Source organism: Cetorhinus maximus, chromosome 19, assembly GCF_964194155.1.
Source record: "Cetorhinus maximus chromosome 19, sCetMax3.hap1.1, whole genome shotgun sequence".
NCBI lineage: Eukaryota > Metazoa > Chordata > Chondrichthyes > Lamniformes > Cetorhinidae > Cetorhinus > Cetorhinus maximus.
This window is the reverse complement of record NC_135897.1, coordinates 92,308,628-92,330,433: the sequence shown is the minus strand read 5'-3', so window position 1 is coordinate 92,330,433 and position 21,806 is coordinate 92,308,628. Positions and strand designations below refer to the sequence as shown.

The 21,806-nt window shown below is 49.9% G+C and overlaps 1 protein-coding gene across 1 annotated transcript in view; it reads left to right on the top strand.

Moving 5' to 3' along the window:
• Nucleotides 1-21,806, top strand: part of fndc3ba (fibronectin type III domain containing 3Ba) — a 285,397-nt gene that overhangs the window by 23,529 nt on the left and 240,062 nt on the right. The window contains exon 2 of the mRNA XM_078564466.1: nt 1,065-1,140. Coding sequence (XP_078420592.1) covers nt 1,065-1,140 — 76 coding nt within the window. The remainder of the gene's footprint in view (nt 1-1,064; nt 1,141-21,806) is intronic.

Genomic DNA, 21,806 nt, shown 5'->3' with positions numbered 1-21,806 from the left:
GCTGGTCTCAGTAAAAGTGACCAGGAAGTTATTGGTTTGTTGTAAAAACCCAACTGATTCACTGATGACCTTTAGAGAAGGAACCCTGCTGTCCTTACCTGGTCTGGGCCTCAAGTGACTCCAGTCCCACATCAACTGCCCCCTGAAGTGGCCTTGCAAACCATTCAGTTCCATCAAACCCACACCGACTGCAGCAGTTCAAGGATGGTGGCTCACCACCACCTCAAGGGCAACTAAGAACAGGCAATAAAATTTGGCCTCACCAGCATCGCCCCACATCCTAAAGAATAAAGAGCTAAGCATTCCATCAGCACAACATTATATCATAAAGAACATAGATTATCACAGCAACACAGTATCTTTACGGTACAGAAGGAGGCCATTTGGCCCATCAAGTCTGTACTGGCTCCCTGAAATAGCATTCTACCTAGCCCTACTCCTCTGCCTTATCCCCGTAACCTTGCACATTCTCTCTTTTCAGGTAGCAATCCAATTCCCTTTTGGATACCTCGATCGAACCTTCCCTATCAGGAAGTTTGTTCCAGACTTCAACCACCCTGTGGGTGAAAATTTTTTTCCCGCATCACATTTACTCCTTTCGCCAATTACTTTGAATTTGTGCCCTCTAGTTCTTGATGTTGTCTTGAGTGGGAGCAGCTTCTCACTATTTACCCTGTCCACACCCCTCAGTGACTTGAATACCTCTGTCAAGCCTCCTCACAGCCTTCTTCTCTCCAAGGAAAACAGTCCAGACAGTTGTGTTTCCATTGCCCGAGTGGTCATCCTTGAGATGCAGTTACTGGGCGGTGATGGAAGTTGGAGTCCGTGCTTGTCTCCCGCTCTCTCGCATGGGGGAAATGGGGATTGGGGGGTGAGGAGTGGGGTACTGAGCTCAGTTGTGGTGTCACAGCACTCCACTGGCTGAAATCGGGTAGCTCCACACATCTTGGGTCCTGGTCTCGAGTACTCCTAATCCTAGCCGGGTGGGCTACCAATGAGAATGTCTTTATTGTGTGTTTGGTGCTGTCCTGGGCTGAGGCTAACTCTTTGTGTCTTTGTTGCAGGTTATTTTAGTTCAGGTTAATCCGGGAGAAACCTTCACCATAAGAGCAGAAGATGGATCTTTGCAGTGTATCCAAGGTAGGACAATCATCTATCAACTGGGTCCCAGAGGGTGGAGGCTGAGTCCTGGGTGGACCACAGTGATTGGCCATCGCTAGTTGTAAGAGGTGAATGTGGTAGCCTCCCCATTGCACACAGACCCCCTCCCCAACACACACAGCACCCCCTCCCCAACGCACACAGCCCCCCCTCCCCAACGCACACAGCCCCCCCTCCCCATCACACACAGCCCCCCCTCCCCAACACACACAGCCCCCCCTCCCCATCGCACACAGACCCCCTCCCCATCGCACACAGACCCCCCTCCCCATCACACACAGCCCCCCCTCCCCATCGCACACAGACCCCCTCCCCATCGCACACAGCCCCCCCTCCCCAACACACACAGCCCCCCCTCCCCAACGCACACAGCCCCCCCTCCCCAACACACACAGCCCTTCCTCCCCAACACACACAGCCCCCCCTCCCCATCGCACACAGACCCCCCTCCCCATCGCACACAGACCCCCCTCCCCATCGCACACAGCCCCCCCTCCCCAACACACACAGCCCCCCCTCCCCAACGCACACAGCCCCCCCTCCCCAACACACACAGCCCTTCCTCCCCATCGCACACAGCCCCCCCTCCCCATCGCACACAGCCCCCCCTCCCCATCGCACACAGCCCCCCCTCCCCAACACACACAGCCCCCCCTCCCCATCGCACACAGCCCCCCCTCCCCATCGCACACAGCCCCCCCTCCCCAACACACACAGCCCCCCCTCCCCAACGCACACAGCCCCCCTCCCCATCACACACAGACCCCCTCCCCATCACACACAGCCCTTCCTCCCCAACACACACAGCCCCCCCTCCCCAACGCACACAGACCTCCTCCCCATCGCACACAGCCCCCCCTCCCCAACGCACACAGCCCCCCCTCCCCAACGCACACAGACCCCCCTCCCCAACGCACACAGTCCCCCCTCCCCAACGCACACAGCCCCCCCTCCCCATCGCACACAGCCCCCCCTCCCCATCGCACACAGCCCCCCCTCCCCAACACACACAGCCCCCCCTCCCCAACGCACACAGCCCCCCCTCCCCAACACACACAGCCCTTCCTCCCCATCGCACACAGCCCCACCTCCCCAACACACACAGCCCCCCCCTCCCCATCGCACACAGCCCCCCCTCCCCATCACACACAGACCCCCCTCCCCAACACACACAGCCCCCCCTCCCCAACACACACAGCCCCCCCTCCCCAACGCACACAGCCCCCCTCCCCATCACACACAGACCCCCTCCCCATCACACACAGCCCTTCCTCCCCAACACACACAGCCCCCCCTCCCCAACGCACACAGCCCCCCCTCCCCAACACACACAGCCCCCCCTCCCCAACGCACACAGCCCCCCTCCCCATCACACACAGACCCCCCTCCCCAACACACACAGCCCCCCTCCCCATCACACACAGCCCCCCCTCCCCATCACACACAGCCCCCCCTCCCCAACGCACACAGTCCCCCCTCCCCAACGCACACAGCCCCCCCTCCCCATCGCACACAGCCCCCCCTCCCCAACGCACACAGCCCCCCCTCCCCAACGCACACAGCCCCCCCTCCCCATCACACACTGACCCCCTCCCCAACACACACACACACCCCCTCCCCATCGCACACAGCCCCCCCTCCCCATCACACACTGACCCCCTCCCCAACACACACACACACCCCCTCCCCAACGCACACAGCCCCCCCTCCCCATCACACACTGACCCCCTCCCCAACACACACACACACCCCCTCCCCATCACACACAGCCCCCCCTCCCCAACACACACACACACCCCCTCCCCATCACACACAGCCCCCCCTCCCCAACGCACACAGCCCCCCCTCCCCATCGCACACAGCCCCCCCCTCTCCATCACACACAGCCCCCCCTCCCCATCACACACAGCCCCCCCTCCCCATCACACACTGACCCCCTCCCCAACACACACACACACCCCCTCCCCAACGCACACAGACCCCCCTCCCCATCACACACTGACCCCCTCCCCAACACACACACACACCCCCTCCCCATCACACACAGCCCCCCCTCCCCAACGCACACAGCCCCCCCTCCCCATCGCACACAGCCCCCCCTCCCCAACGCACACAGCCCCCCCCTCCCCATCGCACACAGCCCCCCCTCCCCATCACACAGAGCCCCCCCTCCCCATCACACAGAGCCCCCCCCTCCCCATCACACACAGCCCCCCCTCCCCATCACACAGAGCCCCCCCCTCCCCATCACACACAGCCCCCCCTCCCCATCACACAGAGCCCCCCCCTCCCCATCGCACACAGCCCCCCCTCCCCAACACACACAGCCCCCCCTCCCCATCGCACACAGACCCCCTCCCCATCGCACACAGCCCCCCCCTCCCCATCACACACAGCCCCCCCTCCCCAACGCACACAGACCCCCCTCCCCAACGCACACAGACCCCCTCCCCATCGCACACAGACCCCCCCTCCCCAACGCACACAGACCCCCCTCCCCAACGCACACAGCCTCCCCCTCCCCATCGCACACAGACCCCCCTCCCCAACACACACACACACCCCCTCCCCAACGCACACAGACCCCCCTCCCCATCGCACACAGCCCCCCCCTCCCCATCGCACACAGCCCCCCCCTCCCCATCACACACAGCCCCACCTCCCCAACGCACACAGACCCCCTCCCCATCACACACAGCCCCCCCTCCCCATCGCACACAGCCCCCCCTCCCCAACGCACACAGACCCCCTCCCCATCACACACAGACCCCCTCCCCAACACACACACACCCCCTCCCCATCGCACATAGTCCCCCCTCCCCACAGAGCAGCCACTGTCACACTACTGAAGGCAAATACATGATTTGTTTTGATGACTGTGGATTTGATATAGGGAACGAGTGCAATAAGACACTCATGAAAATCCAGGGACACAGAACACTCTTCCCTCTCCCTCATCCAGGCTTTCTCTACACTTTTCGAATCCCGCGGGAGGATATTTACAGCTTTGGCTCCCTGTTTGACTCTGAGCTGAGCTCCCTGCATCATATATCACTGTCTGTTTTCCACTCTCTATCATCGCCTGCCATTGCTGCTGCTGTGGCTCAGCTGCTGCCAAAACCCTCACCCGCAGCTTTGTTACCTCTAAACTCGGCCGCTCTAATACCCTCCTGGCCAACAACCCCCCCCACACCCCCAACCTTCCACCTTCTGTCAACTTCAGCTTGTCCAAAACTCTGCTGCCCAATCCAACATCACACCAAGTCCCATTCGCCTGTTACTCCGGTAATCACTGACCCAGCTTCGCCTCCAGCAAAGCGTCCATTTTACAATTCTCATTCTCATGTTCAAATCACTTCATGGCCTTACCCCTCTCCCATCTCTGTAACCTGCCCCAGCGCTACAACCCTCTGAGATACCCTCCAGTTCCAACTACTTGTGCCTTCCTCATTGTCATTGTTCTGCTGTCGGCAGCCATTCCGACAATCCCGACCCCAAACCCTGGAATTTCCTCCCTGAATCTCCCCATCTCTCTTTCTCCCTTTAACACATTCCTTAAAGGCTAACCCTTTAGCCAAGCTTTCTGTGTCATCTTTGGCTTGGTGTCAAATTCTGTCTGATTTACGCCCACGAGACACTTTTTTATGCTGAAGGCACCAAATGAAGAGAAGCCACGGAAACGCTTCAAGGTTACAAAACAGGCCATTCGGCCCAACCACTCCATGTTGGTGTTTACCCTGGGCACAAGCACATATCCCCAAATACCATTTACCTGACCAATTCCCATCTTTCTTGACTCCCTCTACCTCTATCCGCCAATCCAATCTTGAATAGAAACAGAAAATGCTGGGAAAACCTCAGCAGGTCCAGCAGCGTCTGTGGAGAGAGAAGGACAGCAGAAGGGTCACACGGATCTCAAAGGTTAACTCTTGTTTCCCTCTCCGCCGTCTTGAAAGTCGACGCGGTTTCTGCATCGCTAAGTCAATTTGCCATCAAGTTTCTCCTGCCCTCTGTCCTAAACCTCTCGCGTTCCACCTTGTATTTGTGGCCCCTTCATTCGTGACCCCTCAACTACATTAACAGTAGGCTTCTCTCTACCCTGCCCCCATCCTTTCAGTTTGTTAAACACTGGCGTCTGAAACCCTGTCACACTTCTCATGGAAAAAAAGCCCCAAAAGCACCCCCCACCCCTCCCCATCTATTTCGATCTGCTCCTAACAGACAGCATTCTGGTGAACCTGGGTCCAGAGACCTTAACATTAAGCAGGCTAGAGAATATATCCTTTGTATCCTTTTCTGACCCTGTATCAGGGCAGATATTTCTAGCTAAAGGGTAGATTTTTGGGAGAAAAGTGAGATTTTAGTCAGGGTCATGAGGTCCTTTAAGCCTGTTGCACAATCAGTAGGATGGATAGAGGGAACAAGGCAGAAGAATCTTAATGTTTGGGAGGGAAAATTACAAAGGATCTTTTTCAAACAAAGGGTACTGGGTATCTGGAACTGCATTTCTCTAAATATCTGTAGATGCTGTGGGGGGGGTGTGGGCTACAATTGGAGCTTTTAGGATTGAGATTGATAGATTTTTGTGGGGTGAGGGTCTCGGGGGGTGGGGGGATATGGAGCAAAGCCTGGTAACTGGAGTTGAGGTACGGGTCAGTCGTGATCTGATTGTTTAGCGGAAGGGGCTAGATGGGCCAAATGGCCTCCCTCCTGTTCACGCGCCCACAGGGCAGGCCCACGGTTCCAGCACTTGCGGCCGGAGGTGCAGAATTCAAGGGTCATTTAACAACAAAAGGAAGGTCCTGTCAGCACAACTGGCCAGCTGTGATCCACGGAAACAGCTCAACGCCTGGCTGAAGCCCCCCCCCCCCCCACCCACCCCATCCCCCACCCCCCCAAAAAAAAACACGCCTAACAAAGATCCTTGCAAGCGTGTTCAAGGCTGTTGTGGCTGTGACTTGATTCCAGCCATCCCCGAGAAACTAGATCGCATTTCCACTGCTTTGAAAATGATAATTAAAGGCTATAAATTTGTCAGTGCAGCAAAGATTGAGATGTAACACTTTCTATGATGTTTGCAGTGATTCAGGATGTGTTATTTAGGCACAGGCAACATCGCCTTGAAGCAGTCAGTGTTCATGTGCTCTGCCCTGAGGGGTACATGTCACTGATTTGCTGTAATTAGCTTGTTGCTGATTTGCTGCAAAGTACAATATCATTAACATCACTCGCTCATTTCCTTTTAAACCATGGAGTTCACAATATTCCAGATATTAAACACCACCTGAGGGTGGAGGCGTTGGCGTAGTGGTCTTGTCACTGGACTGGTAATCCAGGGAGCCGGGGTAATTCTCTGGTGGGACCTGGGTTCCAATCCCCGCCACGGCAGATGATGGAATTTGAATTCAATTAAAAAACCTGGAATTAAAAGTCCGGCGATGACCAGTTGTCATAAAAACCCACCTGGTTCACTCATGTCCTCGAGGGAAGGAAATCTGCCGTCCTTACCTGGGCCTGGCCTCCATGTGACTCCAGACCCACACTGACGTGCTTGACTCTTAAATGTCCTCCAAACAATGAGCTATTAGCAACGGGCAATAAATGCTGGCCCACATCCCAAGATTGAATTTTTTAAAATGGCTAGTGTATTCCTCATCTGTGATTATCATTTTGATGTTTAATATGGCCCTCAGTCTGAGATGGAAAGCAGAATAATTTGAGTCAGGGAGTTCAGGAACAACCCTCTGCTTTCAGCACGGGAGAGTAGGGTTGCCAACCCTCCAGGATTGGCCTGGAGTCTCCAGGAATTGAAGATCAATCCCCAGGACAGAGTACACAGCCACTCTCGGAATAATCATCGAGACATTAAAAAAGATTGGGTTTTTTGGTCATTTTCTTTGAACATTTCCCTTTACCAGATATAAAAATATTTAAAAGGAGGGGAAAAAATGCTGTTTGGCTGACAGTCAAGCATCATCCAATTGGATAATGAGTCTTTTTGCTTTCCAATTGGCATGGGAAAGCAGAATGTCACAAAGATGGATGTGTTGGCCGACAAATGGCTGGAGTGTGGGGGAAAGTCATGTGATGAAACCTCCAGGAATGCATTCTATCATAGTTGGCAGCTCCAGGGCAGAGTCAGCCAGGATTCTCGCTCTTGGTCACAAGCGAGTGACTCGTGTTGGAAACAGTGTAGTGAGCCGGAAGGGGCAGGGGCTGATTGAGCTGTGGTGTCTTTGTCATGATCTAAATCTCTTTCACTGTCCAAGCTGACACAGGAACCGTGCTGATTTGGGTGAGGTAGTGAAGGAGTCACATCATCCTCGCAAAGAGACACAAACAACACTGAATCTACACATCAACAAGGTTGTCCTTCTTAGAGCAGAGAGGAATCAGGGACGTTTATTGTGGTGGCGTGTTACAGATCACTCAGGGAGTCTGAGTTGCTGTGGCAACATACGTGTTTACATGCATGTTGTAGTGTGGAGCTATGGGTAGTGATTGATGGTAGAGACTTCGATGTTCTTCCTCTCACATGGCTGACCAGGAACCTCCCCTGCTCTTATCGCCTGCCAATGGCGTGTATCGGAAAGAGTTGCAGCTTCGTACTCGGCCTGCTTGACCACAATATGAACACACATTCCTCAGCCTTCAAGTTTGGGCCTGAATTTCACCTTCCCCAGCTGGGGGCTTTTTAAGTGGGGGGGGAGCGTGACTGTGAAGGAACGGGGTTCCCTCTGAGTTCCAGCCCGCCCCGTCCTCGCAACGATTTTACACTGGGGTGGGTAGGCCAATTATTGGCTACTTCAGGGCCATTTCCCTCCCAGCCTCAATGTTTAGGCTGGTGGGAGGACTTACCTGGCGTGGGGGAAGCTTAGGCTCCAACGGGAAGGTTGGAAATTGCAGGTGCCCCCATCAGAAGCCCCTTTCTGACTGAGGGCGCCCCCATCTTTAAGGTTCAGTGGCTGCTGGACCACCCTCGCCTCTTCCCACGACACCCCGATTGCCTCTTTTGCAGCCCCCCCCCCCCTCAACCTCCCCAGGCCTTCCCTACCCTCCCAGCCCTGGGATCCTTTAAACTTACCTGGTCCTCCGGCCCCCTGGGCCCTAGCCTTAGGCATCTTCCTGAAGTTCCCCTTCAGGCCACTGCAGCTCTGCCAAGCGCCTGCAGCCTATTGATGTGCGTTGGAGCGGGAAATGGCTGAGGGGCACTCGGACCAGGTGGGAATGTGGTTCCCTGCTGACTCTTCGGAGGGTGGTGGGGAGTGGGGAAACCCCGCCATCCAAAAAATTCAGGTCTTGGGAGTGGGACTTGAGCCCAGAACTTTCTGACTCAGGCATGAACGCTGTTTCTACAGTGCCCTGGTTTTATTTTTTGATTCTGGGAACATTTACACGATGAGGCCCAGCTTCCTTATCCTGACAACAGGCTCAGAGACCAGAGCCGAGGAGTCTGTCACTGGGATAAGAGAGCCAGATTTAGAAACCGAAACATGCCAGGCACCCAGAATCTGACCTGAACACATGCCAATGTAACAGTGACTAAACAGCACAGCTGCCTTTTCAGCACCTTAATGTTTTATATCTGGGATTGCTCCGGTTGGGAATGTTTACCCTTGGGCAGGGGCAGGAGGAGCATTGATCCACATCTGTGTCCTCCCAGTGAGAAATCTGTCCATCTCGACCAACACTGTTACTTCCCCTCAGAACCTCGCTAACAATTGACTTCACCATCTCCTCGTGAACAAAAACATGCACAACATCCTTGAAGCTTTCCTCATACCTGACATTCCAGATCTCAGGAATCAGCTCAGCTGCTTTACCCTGTCCCTCCTTCAAGGGCAGAGATTTTCCAATGATTAAATGTCCAGACAAAACACATCCCCCAGCTCCATCATTCTTCTTCATTTAACTATCACCCATCTCCTCCCCACCTCAGCCTATCAGCTGCTGAAAACTTGCTGTCTCGGCCGTTAACACCATACTCCTGGTTAGCCTCCCGCTTTACACCATTTCTAAAATTCACCTCATCCAAAACTCAGCTGCCCAAGTCCTGCACAACCGTCCCCACCATCCTCTTGCTGATCGAAACTGGCTCCTGGTCTGACAAAGCCTCATTCTTATCCTTGTTTTCACATCCTTCCATGGTCTCACTCCTCCCTATCTATCTCTGTAATCTCCAGTCTCACAACTCTCCCAGATCTCTGCACTCCTCCATTCTGCTCCCGTGAGCATCCCCGATTTCAACCCCTCCGCTGTGCCTTCAGCTGCCTGGGCCCTAAGGTCTGGGACTCCCTCCCTACACCTCTGTCTCTCTAACAATCTCTTCGCTTAAGACACTCCTTGAAACCTCCCTATTTGACCAAACTTTCAGTAATTTACTTTTTTCTTTCATGAGATGTGCATGTCGCTGGCAAGGCCAGCATATGTTGCCCATCCCCTAATTGCCTTTGAACTGAGTGGCTTGCTGGGCCATTTCCCAGGGCAGTTAAGAGTCAACCACATTGCTGTGGGTCTGGAGTCATGTGTAGGCCAGACCAGGTAAGGACAGCAGATTTCCTTCCCTCAAGGTCATTAATGGTTGAAATAGAATAATAGGGGGAAGGACTTTGGCTGGATTAGGGGTTTCATAGCATGTGGGCATCGCTGACAAGGCCGCCAGAGCATTAGTCTGGGCCTCTGCATTACCAGCCCGGTGACATTACCATGACACCACCATCTCACCAGGGACTAGATGGATGGGTTTTGGTTAAATGGCCTTTTCCCATCCCTGAAATCTGCGTTGTGCTTATTAAAGGAGGAAGAAATGGGAAATCCACTTTGTTTCTTTGAGTGGCTGTGTCGAGATCCTAGTTGGGGCTACAGTTCCAAACATAGCAGCTGCAGTCTGGTACCTCTCTGGGGTTAAGAGCAGGGTGGGATGGGGTTGGTGGAGTGGCGGGGTGGGGGAGGTGAGAGACAATGAGGGCTGGTAGGCTATCTCAGCAAGGGGACGAGGCATTGCAACTACAGCTGATCCTGGTATCCGTAAGTGGCCTTGTCACAGTGGCCGACTGAGTCAGACCTTGATCAACTCATTCAGGATTGGACCTAGGGAACCTGGACTGTATCTCTTGGTATAACCCACACAATAGTAGTTGGTGGTGAGCCACTTCTTGAATAAGGCAAAAGGCTGTGGTTGCTGGGGGCTAATTGAAACTTTCAAGCTTGAGGTTGATGGATTTCCTCTGGGTAAAGGTATTGAAGGAGATGGAGCGAAGCTTGGTAAATAGACTTTTAGATTCATGGGAACATAGGGCTTAGGAGGAGGAGTAGGCCATTCGGCCCTTCGAGCCTGCTCCGCCACTCGATAATATCGTGGCTGATCTGGTTGTGGTCTCACTCCACTCTACTGTCCACCCACCACAACCCTTGACTCCCTTGTCTATCAACAATCTGTGTGACCCAGGCTAGAATACATTCAGTGGCCCAGTCTGCACTGCTGTGTGGGGAAAGGAGATACAGATCAAGTCATGGCCCCATTGAATGGCAGAGCAGGTTTGAGGGGCTGAATGGCCTCGTTTCTGTTCCTGGGCAGATTAATTTTGTGCACAGCGTGTCTTAAAGATAATTAACCATTCCAAAGCCAGGCCAGATACCAAAATGTTGTCAAATTGTATTTGGTCAGGTGTCCCAACTTTGGGATTTGAAGAGGTTTTGTAGGTAGGGGTATAAGTAATAGTGGTTTAGGGAGGGAGTTTAAAAAGGAAAAGGACTTGCATTTATATAGTGCCCTCCACAATGACCAAATATCTTGCTTTCCAGCCAATTAAGTATGTTTGAAGTTTTGTAGGAAACACAGCAGCCAATGTTTGTACAAACAGCAATATTACGATGACTAGGTAATCTTGTTTTTGTGATGTTGATTGATGGATGTGTGTTGGCCAAGGCGCCAAGGAGAACGCTCCTGCTCTTCTTCAAAAAAAAAGTACCATGGGATTTTGTTGTGCCCACCAGGGAGAGAGAGAGACTGGACCTCAGTTGAAACATCCCATCCAAAAGGCTGCACTTCTCGAAGAGCAATTCGGGATGGGCAACAAATGTTGGCCTTTCCAGCGATGCCAGCATCCTATGAAAGAATATTTTAGAACTCTCTGGCAGTGCAGCACTCCCTCAGTACTCCTCAAGCGGGGGCTTGAACGCTGAGCTTTCCATCTCAGGACCCAAATCCTACCAACTCAAAACACCACAAGAATACCCGGGTCCCCAGAGCATTGCACTGGGTCTCCTGAATACCAATCCAGTGACAATAGCACTACGCCACCATCTTTCCTAATCTATACCAATGGCTGGGATGAAGGGGCTGAATGTATGGTCGCTAAATTTTTTGATGACACAATGATAGGTGGGAAATTTAGTTACGAAGAGGGCATCAAGGGATCGGCAGAGTGAGCGTGTAAAAATTTGGCAGAAGTGTAACGTGTGAAAAGGTGAACTTGTCCACTTTGGCAGGAAGAATAGAAAAAGCAGCAAATGATTTAAACGGAGAGAGATTGCAGAACTTGGCAGTACAGAGGGATCTGGGTGTCACGGTACATGAATCACCAAAAGTTGCTATAAAGGTACAGCAAGTGATTAGGAAGGCAAATACCATGTGGCCATGAATTGCAAGAGGAACCTGGTATAAAAGTAGGGAAGTTATGCTACAGCTGTACAGGGCGTTGGTGAGACCACATCAGGAGTATGGTGTACTGTTTTGATCTCCCTCATTAAGAGAGGATATAATGGCATTAGAAACAGTTCAGACAAGGTTCATTCCTGGGATGAAGGGGTTGAGCAGGTTGGGCCTACAGTCATTGGAGTTTAGAAGAATGAGAGATGATCATATTGAAACGTATGAGATCCTGAGGGGACTTGATAGAGTGGATGCTGAGAGGATCTTTCCCCTTGTGGGGATGTCTAGGGCTAGGCAACATAGCTTAAAAATAAGGTGTGTCCATTTAAGACGAAGGTGAGGAGATATTTTAATTCCTGAGGGTCGTGGAATTCTCTTGCCCAGAAACCAGTGGAGGCTGGGTCATTAGATATAGTTAGACAGATTTTTGATTGACAAAGGTGTCGAGGGTTATGGGGGCGGGCAGGAAAGTGGAGTTGAGATCACAATCGGGTCAGCCATGATCTTCTTGAATGGCAGAGCAGGCTCGATGGGCTGAATGGCCTACTCATGCTCGTAATCCTCGTGCTTGAGTAAGCCACAGATTGCTCTAGCTGCCTCTTCAGGGCTGTGGAATCAGAGCGGTGGTCTGCGGATGAGAAGCAGCAGAGCGGGTGGAGTGCAGGAAGCTGGATTTATGGGGTGTTTAGGTGATGCAGTGGGATGTGGAACTAGAGGAGGTTTCAGGAGGGGCAGTGGGGTCGGTGGGGTGAGAAAGCAGCAAATTGAAATCAAGGACGTGATTTTTTTCAGGCAGGTATGTAAATCATTAAATGGTATTGTTGGGATTAGACTGACAATCCTGGCAAGGGAAAATACAAAAAGAGGAGCGTGTGGCGTAGAGTAAACCCAGTGAAAGGAAAGTCTAGGCAAAAATCAGTAGCAATGCCCTCGTACAAATGACTAGGAATTTACCACACCGAAATAGGCCATTCAGCCCAACTGGTCTGTGCTGAAGTTTATGCTCCACATGAGCCTCCTCCCATCCCTCATCATTTCACCCTTTTAGCAAATTGTTCTATTCCTTTTCTCCTTCATGTGTTTATCCAGCTTTCCTTTAAACTTATTTATGCTGTTCACCTCAGTCACAAGTTCCACATGCTCTGGGTAAAGGAAGTTTCTCCTGAATTCCCTATTGGATTTATTAGTAACTGATTAGTCTGATATTTAGGACCTCCTATTTTTGACTCTGCAACGAGTGGAAATATCTTCTCAACGCCTACCCTATCAACTCACAATCTTAAAGGCCTGTCAGGAGGTCACCCCTTCTTGAGAAGAGCCCCAGGTTGTACACGCACAACCTCCCACTGCTCTCTCCCTGCTGGGAATGAGCCTGGGTTCCAGCTCCTGGTCTCTGTCCAATGACTGATGCGCTTGAACGTGAGCAGGATGACCAGGGAGGGGGGAGAAACTTCCTCTGCCTTCTATCTGACCTTTGCACACGCTCGCTTTCCAGCCAAGGTAGGGACTGGGAGGAGGAGAGCTGCCAAGACAGAAATGGAACGGCCAACTGTGTTGCCAGGAGGGACGAGCTTGTGCCGGTGGAATTTTACCTCAGGAAGATGTGAGGAAGAGGGGCTGGAGGAGGAAAATCGTGGGTGGGGAAACAAAATAGAGGCAGAACTTTGTCATGTTGGTTCAGAGTTCTCTCTTAAAGGCACCAGGCCACATGGCTGTATTCCAGGTAGAATTGCAGCCTGGAAGCTGTGGATCCCATGCTGGGCACATCGCAGCCAATCTGTGTTTTGGGCATGGTCCCTTCTAAATAAACTGATGCATTGGGTGTTGGTTCCGAAGCGATGAATGAGCAGAGAGTTGTGTCCTGGATCAAGGTGCCTCACCCTCTCGCACGCTGTCAATAACACAGAGCAATGCAAACTCATTCTCAGGGCCACCCAATGGCGCCTGCCCAGAGAGCCCCTTAACGATGGTTTATTTAAAGCTTAATCGGACCCAAAGCCAATATCACTGCAGGATCCAGAGCCACAGCTCCAAAGAAATAAAGAACAAAGTGACGACATGCATTTCTATTTCACCACCTCTGGACATCCCAAAGTGCATCGGAGCCAATTAAGTACTTGGTGAAGTGTGGTCACAGTTGTATTGAGGGGAATGCTACTTGTGCACAGCTAATTTGTGCACAGAAAACTCCCACAGACAGCAAAAAGATAAATGACCCAGATGTTTTGTTTTGTGATGTGTTGGTTGAGGGGTCGATACTGGCCAGGACACTAGGAGAACTTCCCTGCTCCTCTTCAACCTAGTGCCATGGGATATGTCCACCTGACAGGACAGAGGAGGTCTCACTTTAACATCTCACCCAAAAGATGGCACCCCTGGCACTGCAGCACTCCCTCGGTACTGCACTCGGAGAGTCAGTCTCGATGAAAAAAACACCAGAAATGGGAGGGAATCAAAAAATAAGCCACATGGAAAAATTGAGTGGAATTAATATGTAAAGAAAATGATGATGAAGGAAATGATGGGGCTTAAGAGAAACAAAATATCCATGGCCTAGAGACTCCCACCACAGGTTGTTAAAATAAATAAGCGAGAGAGTTGCAAATGCATTAGTCATAATTTTCCAAACCCCTTTAGATTAAGGAACTGGGCCTTTGGTGCCACTCAGTTATTTAAGGATGGAAGGAAGGAGTAAGTGCGGAAATCTATCAGTTTAGCATCAGTTGTGTGGAAGTTATTGGAACCTAGACAGTGTGACCGAGTGCATGGACTGGTGCAGTTTGCAGTCCGAATGCACGGGCGTCTGCTGTGGCTCAGTGGGTAGTACTCTCACCTCTGAGTGAGAAGGTTGGGCGTTCAAATCCAAATCCGGCGACTTGGAAATTCTGCGGCGAGCAACTATTCCCTAAATCCTGTCCACCATCTACTAGGCACTAGTCAGGAGCATGGAGGAATACTCTCTTTTTGTCTGGATGAGTGCAACTCCAACAATAATCAAGCTTGACACTGTCCAGGACAAAGCAGCCCACTTGATCGATGCCCTATCCACCGCCTTAAACAATCGCTCCATCCACCACCAGTGAGCAGTAGCAGCAGTGTGTGTACCATCGGCAAGATGCACTGCAGCAACTCACCAAGGCTCCTTCAACAGCACCTTCCAAACTGTGACCTCTACCATCTAGAAGGGCAAGGGCAGCAGACACATGGGAACACAAAACAAAAACAGAATTACCTGGAAAAACTCAGCAAGTCTGGCAGCATCGGCGGAGAAGAAATCAGTTAACGTTTCGAGCCTTCATGGCCCTTCGGCAGAACTGGAGCATAGATTAGAAGAAGGGAGAAATATAAATTGGTTTAAGGTGGGTGGGGGGGGTGGGGGGCGGGGGGGGTGGAAAAGGGGGGGAAGAGACACATTGAGGGTGTGGTGTGATGATTGTGGAGATGAGCAGGGCAGAAGAGACAGTCGGAAATCCTGTCGGAGGACAGAACCATACTTCTTCAAAGAGGGCATTTTTTGAAGAGAGGTGGCAGTCAATCAAACACAAAGATAAAAACAAAAAGCTAAAAGCTACTGCGGATGCTGGAAATCCAAAACAAAAACAGAATTACCTGGAAAAACTCAGCAAGTCTGGCGGCATCGGCGGAGAAGAAATCAGTTAACGTTTCGAGCCTTCATGGCCCTTCGGGAACACCTCCAGCTGGAGGTTCCCCTCCAAACCACTCACCACCCTGACTAGGAATTATTATCGCCATTCCTTCGCTGTCGCTGGATCAAAATCCTGGAACTCCCCCCCTAACAGCACTGTGGATGTATCTACACCACATGGACTGCAGCGGTTCAAGAAGGCAGCTCACCACCACCTTCTCAGGGGCAATTAGGGATGGGAAACAAAGGCTGACCAGTGATGTCCATGTCCTGTGAAAAGAATACTTAACAAAAAGCAGGTAATCCAATGCTGAGGCTCCTAGTGGAGTGTTGTACTGCTGGATATGCCACCTTTTGGTTGAGACGAAGGTCTTTACCCCTTCAGGTGGACATAAAAGAAAACATGGCACCATTTTGAAGAAGAGCACGGAATGTTGATATGGTTTTATTAGAATAAATAAGGAAAAGCTGCTTCTAGTGACAGAAGGGTCACTAACCAGAGGACACAGATTTAAGATGATTGACGAAAGAACCAGAAGCGACATGAGGAAGCATTTTTTAACACAGCGAGTTGTTGTGGAACCTGGAACGCAATGCCCGAATGTATGTGGTGGAAGCAGTTTCAATAGTAACTTTCAAACAGTTAAATACTTGAAAAGGAGGAAAATTAAAGGGGAGAGAGCGGGGGGGAGAATACGATTAATTAGATTGCTCCACCAAAGAGCTAGCACAATCAGGATGGGCTGAATGGCTTCCTGTGCCGGCTCATTCTATCCACCAGTGACTGTTGATGTTGCTGGGAGCTGTGACTTTGAAATTCATGTCTTTTTATAAAATCGTGCAACTTCCAGCATGCTAGATGGGTGAACTGGGACATTTTTATTGTCTAGCCATTTTTGATGTTGCTGTCTCTTGAGCACTGAGATTACTTTGTAACCTTGAAATGTTTCCAACTGTTTCTTTTTTATAATCAGGAGTGTTTTTGCTTTCATGTTCGAGTTTTGGTTCTGTTTTATTTTTGAGGTGACGTGTATTCTGACGATCAGAAAGCCCTCTGCCCTTGAAGTTCCCCAACACAGCCGAATGTTTTCAGAGGGAGTTTCTCCCGATCGGAAAATTACTTTCTCCTTCCTAACGCCCAATCCCATTTGGGTTCCATTGACTTTCACCGCACTCCCGTGTATTTGGGTATAAGGCAGACAGAACTTTGCATTTCTCTAGCGCCTTTCACGATCTCAAGATGCCCCAAAGTGATTTACGGCCAGTTAAGTAGTCTTGAGGTGTAGTCACTGTTGTAGTGTAGGAAACGTGGCAGCCAATTTGCACACAGCAAGCTCCCCCAAGCAGCAATATGATAATAACTGGATAATCTGTTGATGTTAGTCAAGAGATCAATATTAGCTCAGGACATTAGGGAGAACTCCCCTGTCTTCCCTTGGAATCATGCCATGGGACTTTTTTGGTCCAGCGGAGAGGGAAGATGGGACCTCAGTTTAAAATCTGATCTGAGAGACAGCGCCTCTGATAATGCAGCACTCCCTCAGCCCTGCATTGGGAGTGTCAGTTTAGGTTTGAAAGAGTGTCTCAAAGGAAGAAAGCAAAATAGAGAGATGGAGAAGTTTAGGGAGAGAGCTTAAGACCCTGGCAGATGAAGGCACCACTGTCCATGGTTGAGCAATTAAAATCGGGATGCTCAAGAGGCCAGAATTGGAGGAGTGCAGAGATCCCCGAGGGTAATATGGCTGTGGGAGGTGACAGAGATAGGGAGGGGCGGGGCCATGGAAAGATTTGAACACAAAGGAATTTTAAATTTGAAGAGTTGCTAAATTGGGAGCAGTGTAGGTCAGTGAGCACAGGGGTGATGGGCAAATGGGACTTGGTGCGAGATGGGATACAGACAGCAGAATTTTGGATGAACTGAAGTTTCTGGTTCCCTCTGGTCCCCCAGGTTGGAAGCTGATTTTCCAGATGACAGAGCTGGATGGGATCTTGCTGTGCTGCAGTTCCCCTTCTCCCCCAGATTCCCACAGTCAAATAATCTGCCAAGTGACAGTTTGAATTAATGATCCCAGGACCTGGGACAAACTGGCAAAAAGAACTGAAACATTAATTCAATTAAATAGTTAATTGAAAAACTCAGAAATGCCCTTTATAAATCCTATGTAATTGTTGCTGTAACAATACCATAATTGCTGGTCCGAATAATGGGGAAAGTTTTCCTGAATTTCCTAATGATAAAATAAACAAGTATTAGTTTTCACCTGTCCTGTCAGGTCTTCAGGCTTGAATTTCTGGTGTTAAAATTCCTTCAAGTGCCTTTTCTCAATCTGAGTTATATCCAGCCTGTCATCTTCCTCACCTTCTTTCCTTTAATCTGCCTCACCGTTACCTGCACCATCTGCTGTCTCTCCTATTCTCTCACTGTTCCTCTCTCTTTCACTCTGTCTCCCTCTCTCCCTCTCGCTCCATCTCTCTCTCTCTCTCCGTCTATCTCTCTCGCTCCGTCTCTCTCTCTCTCGCTCCATCTCTCTCTCGTTCAGTCTCTCTCTTTCTCGCTCCGTCTATCTCTCTCGCCCTGTCTCTCTCTCGCTCTGTCTCTCTTTCTCTCGCACTGTCTCTCTCTCGCTCTCTCTGTCTCGCTCTCTCGCTCTCGCTCTCTCTGTCTCGCTTTCTCACTCTAGCTCTCTCTGTCTCGCTCTCACTCTCTCTGTCTCTCTCTTGCTCTTTCTGTCTTCTCTCTCGCTCTCTCTGTCGCTCTCTCGCTCTCTCTCTCACTCTTACTTTCGCACTCACTCTCTTGCTTTCGCTCTCTCTCGCACTGTCTCTCTCTTGCTCTCTCTCGCTCTCCCTGACTCTCTCTGTCACTCTCTGTCTCTCTCTCTCTCTCTGTTACTCTCTGTCTCTCTCTCTTACTCCTTCTGTTTCTCTCTCTCTCTCTCTCTCTGTCTCTCACTCTCTGTCTGTCTGACTAGCTCTTCTGCTTTCAGTTCACCTGTCGTGATAGATGCTATAAAAGGATAAATTCCATCTTTAACCTGCTCTGTCGATTGGACCCCAGGAAGCCGTGAAGCACTTTACAGCCAGTGAAGTGCTTTTGAAGTGTAGTCACTGTTGTAATGTAGGAAACACAGCAGCTAATTTGCACACAGCAAAATCCCACAAACAGCAATGCAATAATGACCATTGATCTACTTTAGTGGTGTTGGTTGAGGGATAAATATTCTCCCCAGGAACTTGGCAGAACTCCCCTGCTCTTTGAAATAGTAGCCATGGGACTTTTTTTCACCAAAGAGGGCAGATGAGGCCTCGGTTTAACATCTTGTTAAAGACCACATTCTGACAGTGCCAGTGTGGGTAACGTACTCAAATCTCTGGAGTGGAGGTTTGAAGTCACAGTTTCCTGACTCCTAGGTGAGTGTTACCCACTGAGAGAAGGAGACAATGAATGTGTGACTTGTGCTCAACAGCTCAGCCCCTGTGCTCAGGGTTCCTGACCTTTGATGAGCTGTTTCTCCTCATGGATTGAATGTGATCTTTCAGCTCATAGTCATTCTCTAAATATTAAACTGTATCTCCCTCACAAAATGACACGTGAATTATCCACTCCAGTGATGTATGGGTTGCTGTTAATTCGCATAAACTCTGAAACATCAGTTATGAATTTAACAGGAATATAGTGTGACAGTCCTCTTCACTGTAACAACATACTGCTTTAAACAGAGAACACCCAAAATCATTGCGTAATTGAGGAGAAACAGCGCCTTTCACAAGCTCAGAATGTCGCAAAGTGTTCCAGCCACCGAAGTACTTATGCAGCATCGTGGCTGATGTGAAAAACACAGCCACTACCCTGCGCACAGCAAGATCCCACGAACAGAAAGTTGATCATCACCAGATTGATGTTGGTGGAGGTATGAATATTGACCTGGACACCAGGGTAGAACTCCCCAACTCCTCAAGTAGTAGCCATGGGAAGACACGGACTTAGTTTAGCATATCTTATCTGAGAGAATGGCAGCTCTGGCAATGCAGTCCTCCCTCAGTACTGCAGTGGGAATGTCAGCCTGGATATTCTGTTCAAGCCTCTAATACAGAGGGAAGGGTGCTACCCAGTGAGGCAGAGCGGACACAGACTAGTATGGAGAAAACAGCTCTCTTCACTGATCCTCTGGAACTCTCTCCGTAACAGCACTGTGGGTGTACCTACAGCACATGGACTGCAGCAGTTCAGGAAGGTGGTTCACCACCACCTTCTGAAGGGCAGTTAAGGATGGGCAATAAATGCTGGCCCAGCCAGCGATGCCCACATCCCTTGAAAAAAAAGAAAAAAAAAATAGTCTGTGACTTCTCATTTTTTTAATTACTTGTTCATGGGATATGGGTGTCGCTGGCTAAGCCAGCATTTATTCCCCAACCCTCATTGCCCTTGTTCAGAGGGCATTTAAGAGCCAACCACATTGCTGTGGGTCTGGAGTCACATGTAGGCCAGACCGGGTAAGGACAGCAGATTTCCTTCCCTAAAGGACATTAGAGAACCAGACGGGTTTTTATGACAATCGACAATGGTTTCATGGTCATCATTAGACTTTTCATTCCAGATTTTATATTGAATTCAAATTTCACCACCTGCAGTGGTGGGATTCAAACCCAGATTCCCAGAGCATTACCCTGAGGACTGAAATTTCAACATAAGAACATAAGAACTAGGAGCAGGAGTAGGCAATTCAGCCCCTCAAGCCTGCCCCGCCATTCAATACGATCATGGCTGATCTCATTTCAGCCTCAACTCCAATTTCCCGCCCTCTCCCCATAACCTTTCAACCCCTTACTAATTAAAAATCTATCTATCTTCTCCTTAAATTTATTCAGCGTCCCGGCATCCACTGCACTCTGAGGTAGTGAATTCCACAGATTCACGACCCTTTGAGAAAAGTAATTCCTCCTCATCTCTGATTTAAATCTACCACCCCTTAGCCTAAAACTATGGCCTCTTGTTCTAGAATGCCCCAGAAGGGGAAACATCCGTTCCACGTCTACTTTGTCCATCCCCTGTAGCATCTTATATACCTCAATTAGATCTCCTCTCATCCTTCTAAACTCTAGTGAGTATAGGCCTAAACTGCTCAATCTCTGCTCATAAGACAAGCCCCGCATCTCTGGAATCAATCTAGTGAACCTCCTCTGAACTGCCTCCAGTGCAATTACATCCTTCCTCAAGTAAGGGGACCAAAACTGTGCACAGTACTCCAGGTGCGGTCTCACCAATGCCTTGTACAGTTACAACAACACTTCCCTATTTTTACACTCTATTACTTTAGCAATAAATGCCAAAATTCCATTTGCCTTCCTTATTACCTACTGTACCTGCATACTAGCTTTCAGCGATTCATGCACGAGGACACCCAGATCCCTCTGCACTGAAGCATTCTGAAGTTTCTCTCCATTTAAGTAATAACTCACCTTTTTATTCTTCCGACCAAAATGGATAACCTCACACTTATCCAGGTTAAACTCCATCTGCCACATTTTGGCCTATTCACCTAACCTGTCCATATCCATTTCTAAATTTCTTATTTCTTCATTGCAACTTACTTTCTTTCCCACCTATTTTGGCGTCATCTGCAAATTTAGCTATAGTGCCTTCTATCCCCAAATCTAAATTCTGTTCATAAGGGGCTATTTTTGCCACAGTGCCTGGTGTATTTATGCAGAAACTACTGGTTAAACATTTCAACTTCAGGAATTTTACTCAGCAGTCCCTCGGAAAAGGCATAATAGTGCGTTCCTTGTACAAGTTACTATTTTATATGGAAAATTACTGTTTTTATATGTTCTATACAAAGAAGTAAAAAGAAAGACAGCTGCTCGGACTATTTAAAATAAATTTTGCAATTTACTAAAACCACTTTGAACCCTGGCGTTGCCTGAAGCTTCATACATCACACAATGCATGCTGTAATTAACAATCTCAATGTAGCCAGCCCAACTGGTTTATTTCACAGGGAAATTAGCTTGGGAAAGTTGATGAATTCTTCTCGTATCTTTCCTTTGATATTTGCTGTGGAAACAAATTCTGGTTAATTTATAAAAACAAAAAGCTAAAAGCTACTGCGGATGCTGGAAATCCAAAACAAAAACAGAAGGGTCGTGAGGACTCGAAACGTCAACTGTTTTCTTCTCCACCAATGCTGCCAGACCTGCTGAGTTTTTCCAGGTAATTCTGTTTTTGTTCTGGTTAATTTAGTTGTCTTAAAGACGATACGCCTGAGGTGGGGTGGAATGGAGGGATTTCCAACTCTTAATCATCTTCCATCGGAGCCTGCTCTTACAAACAGTGAGTTCTGG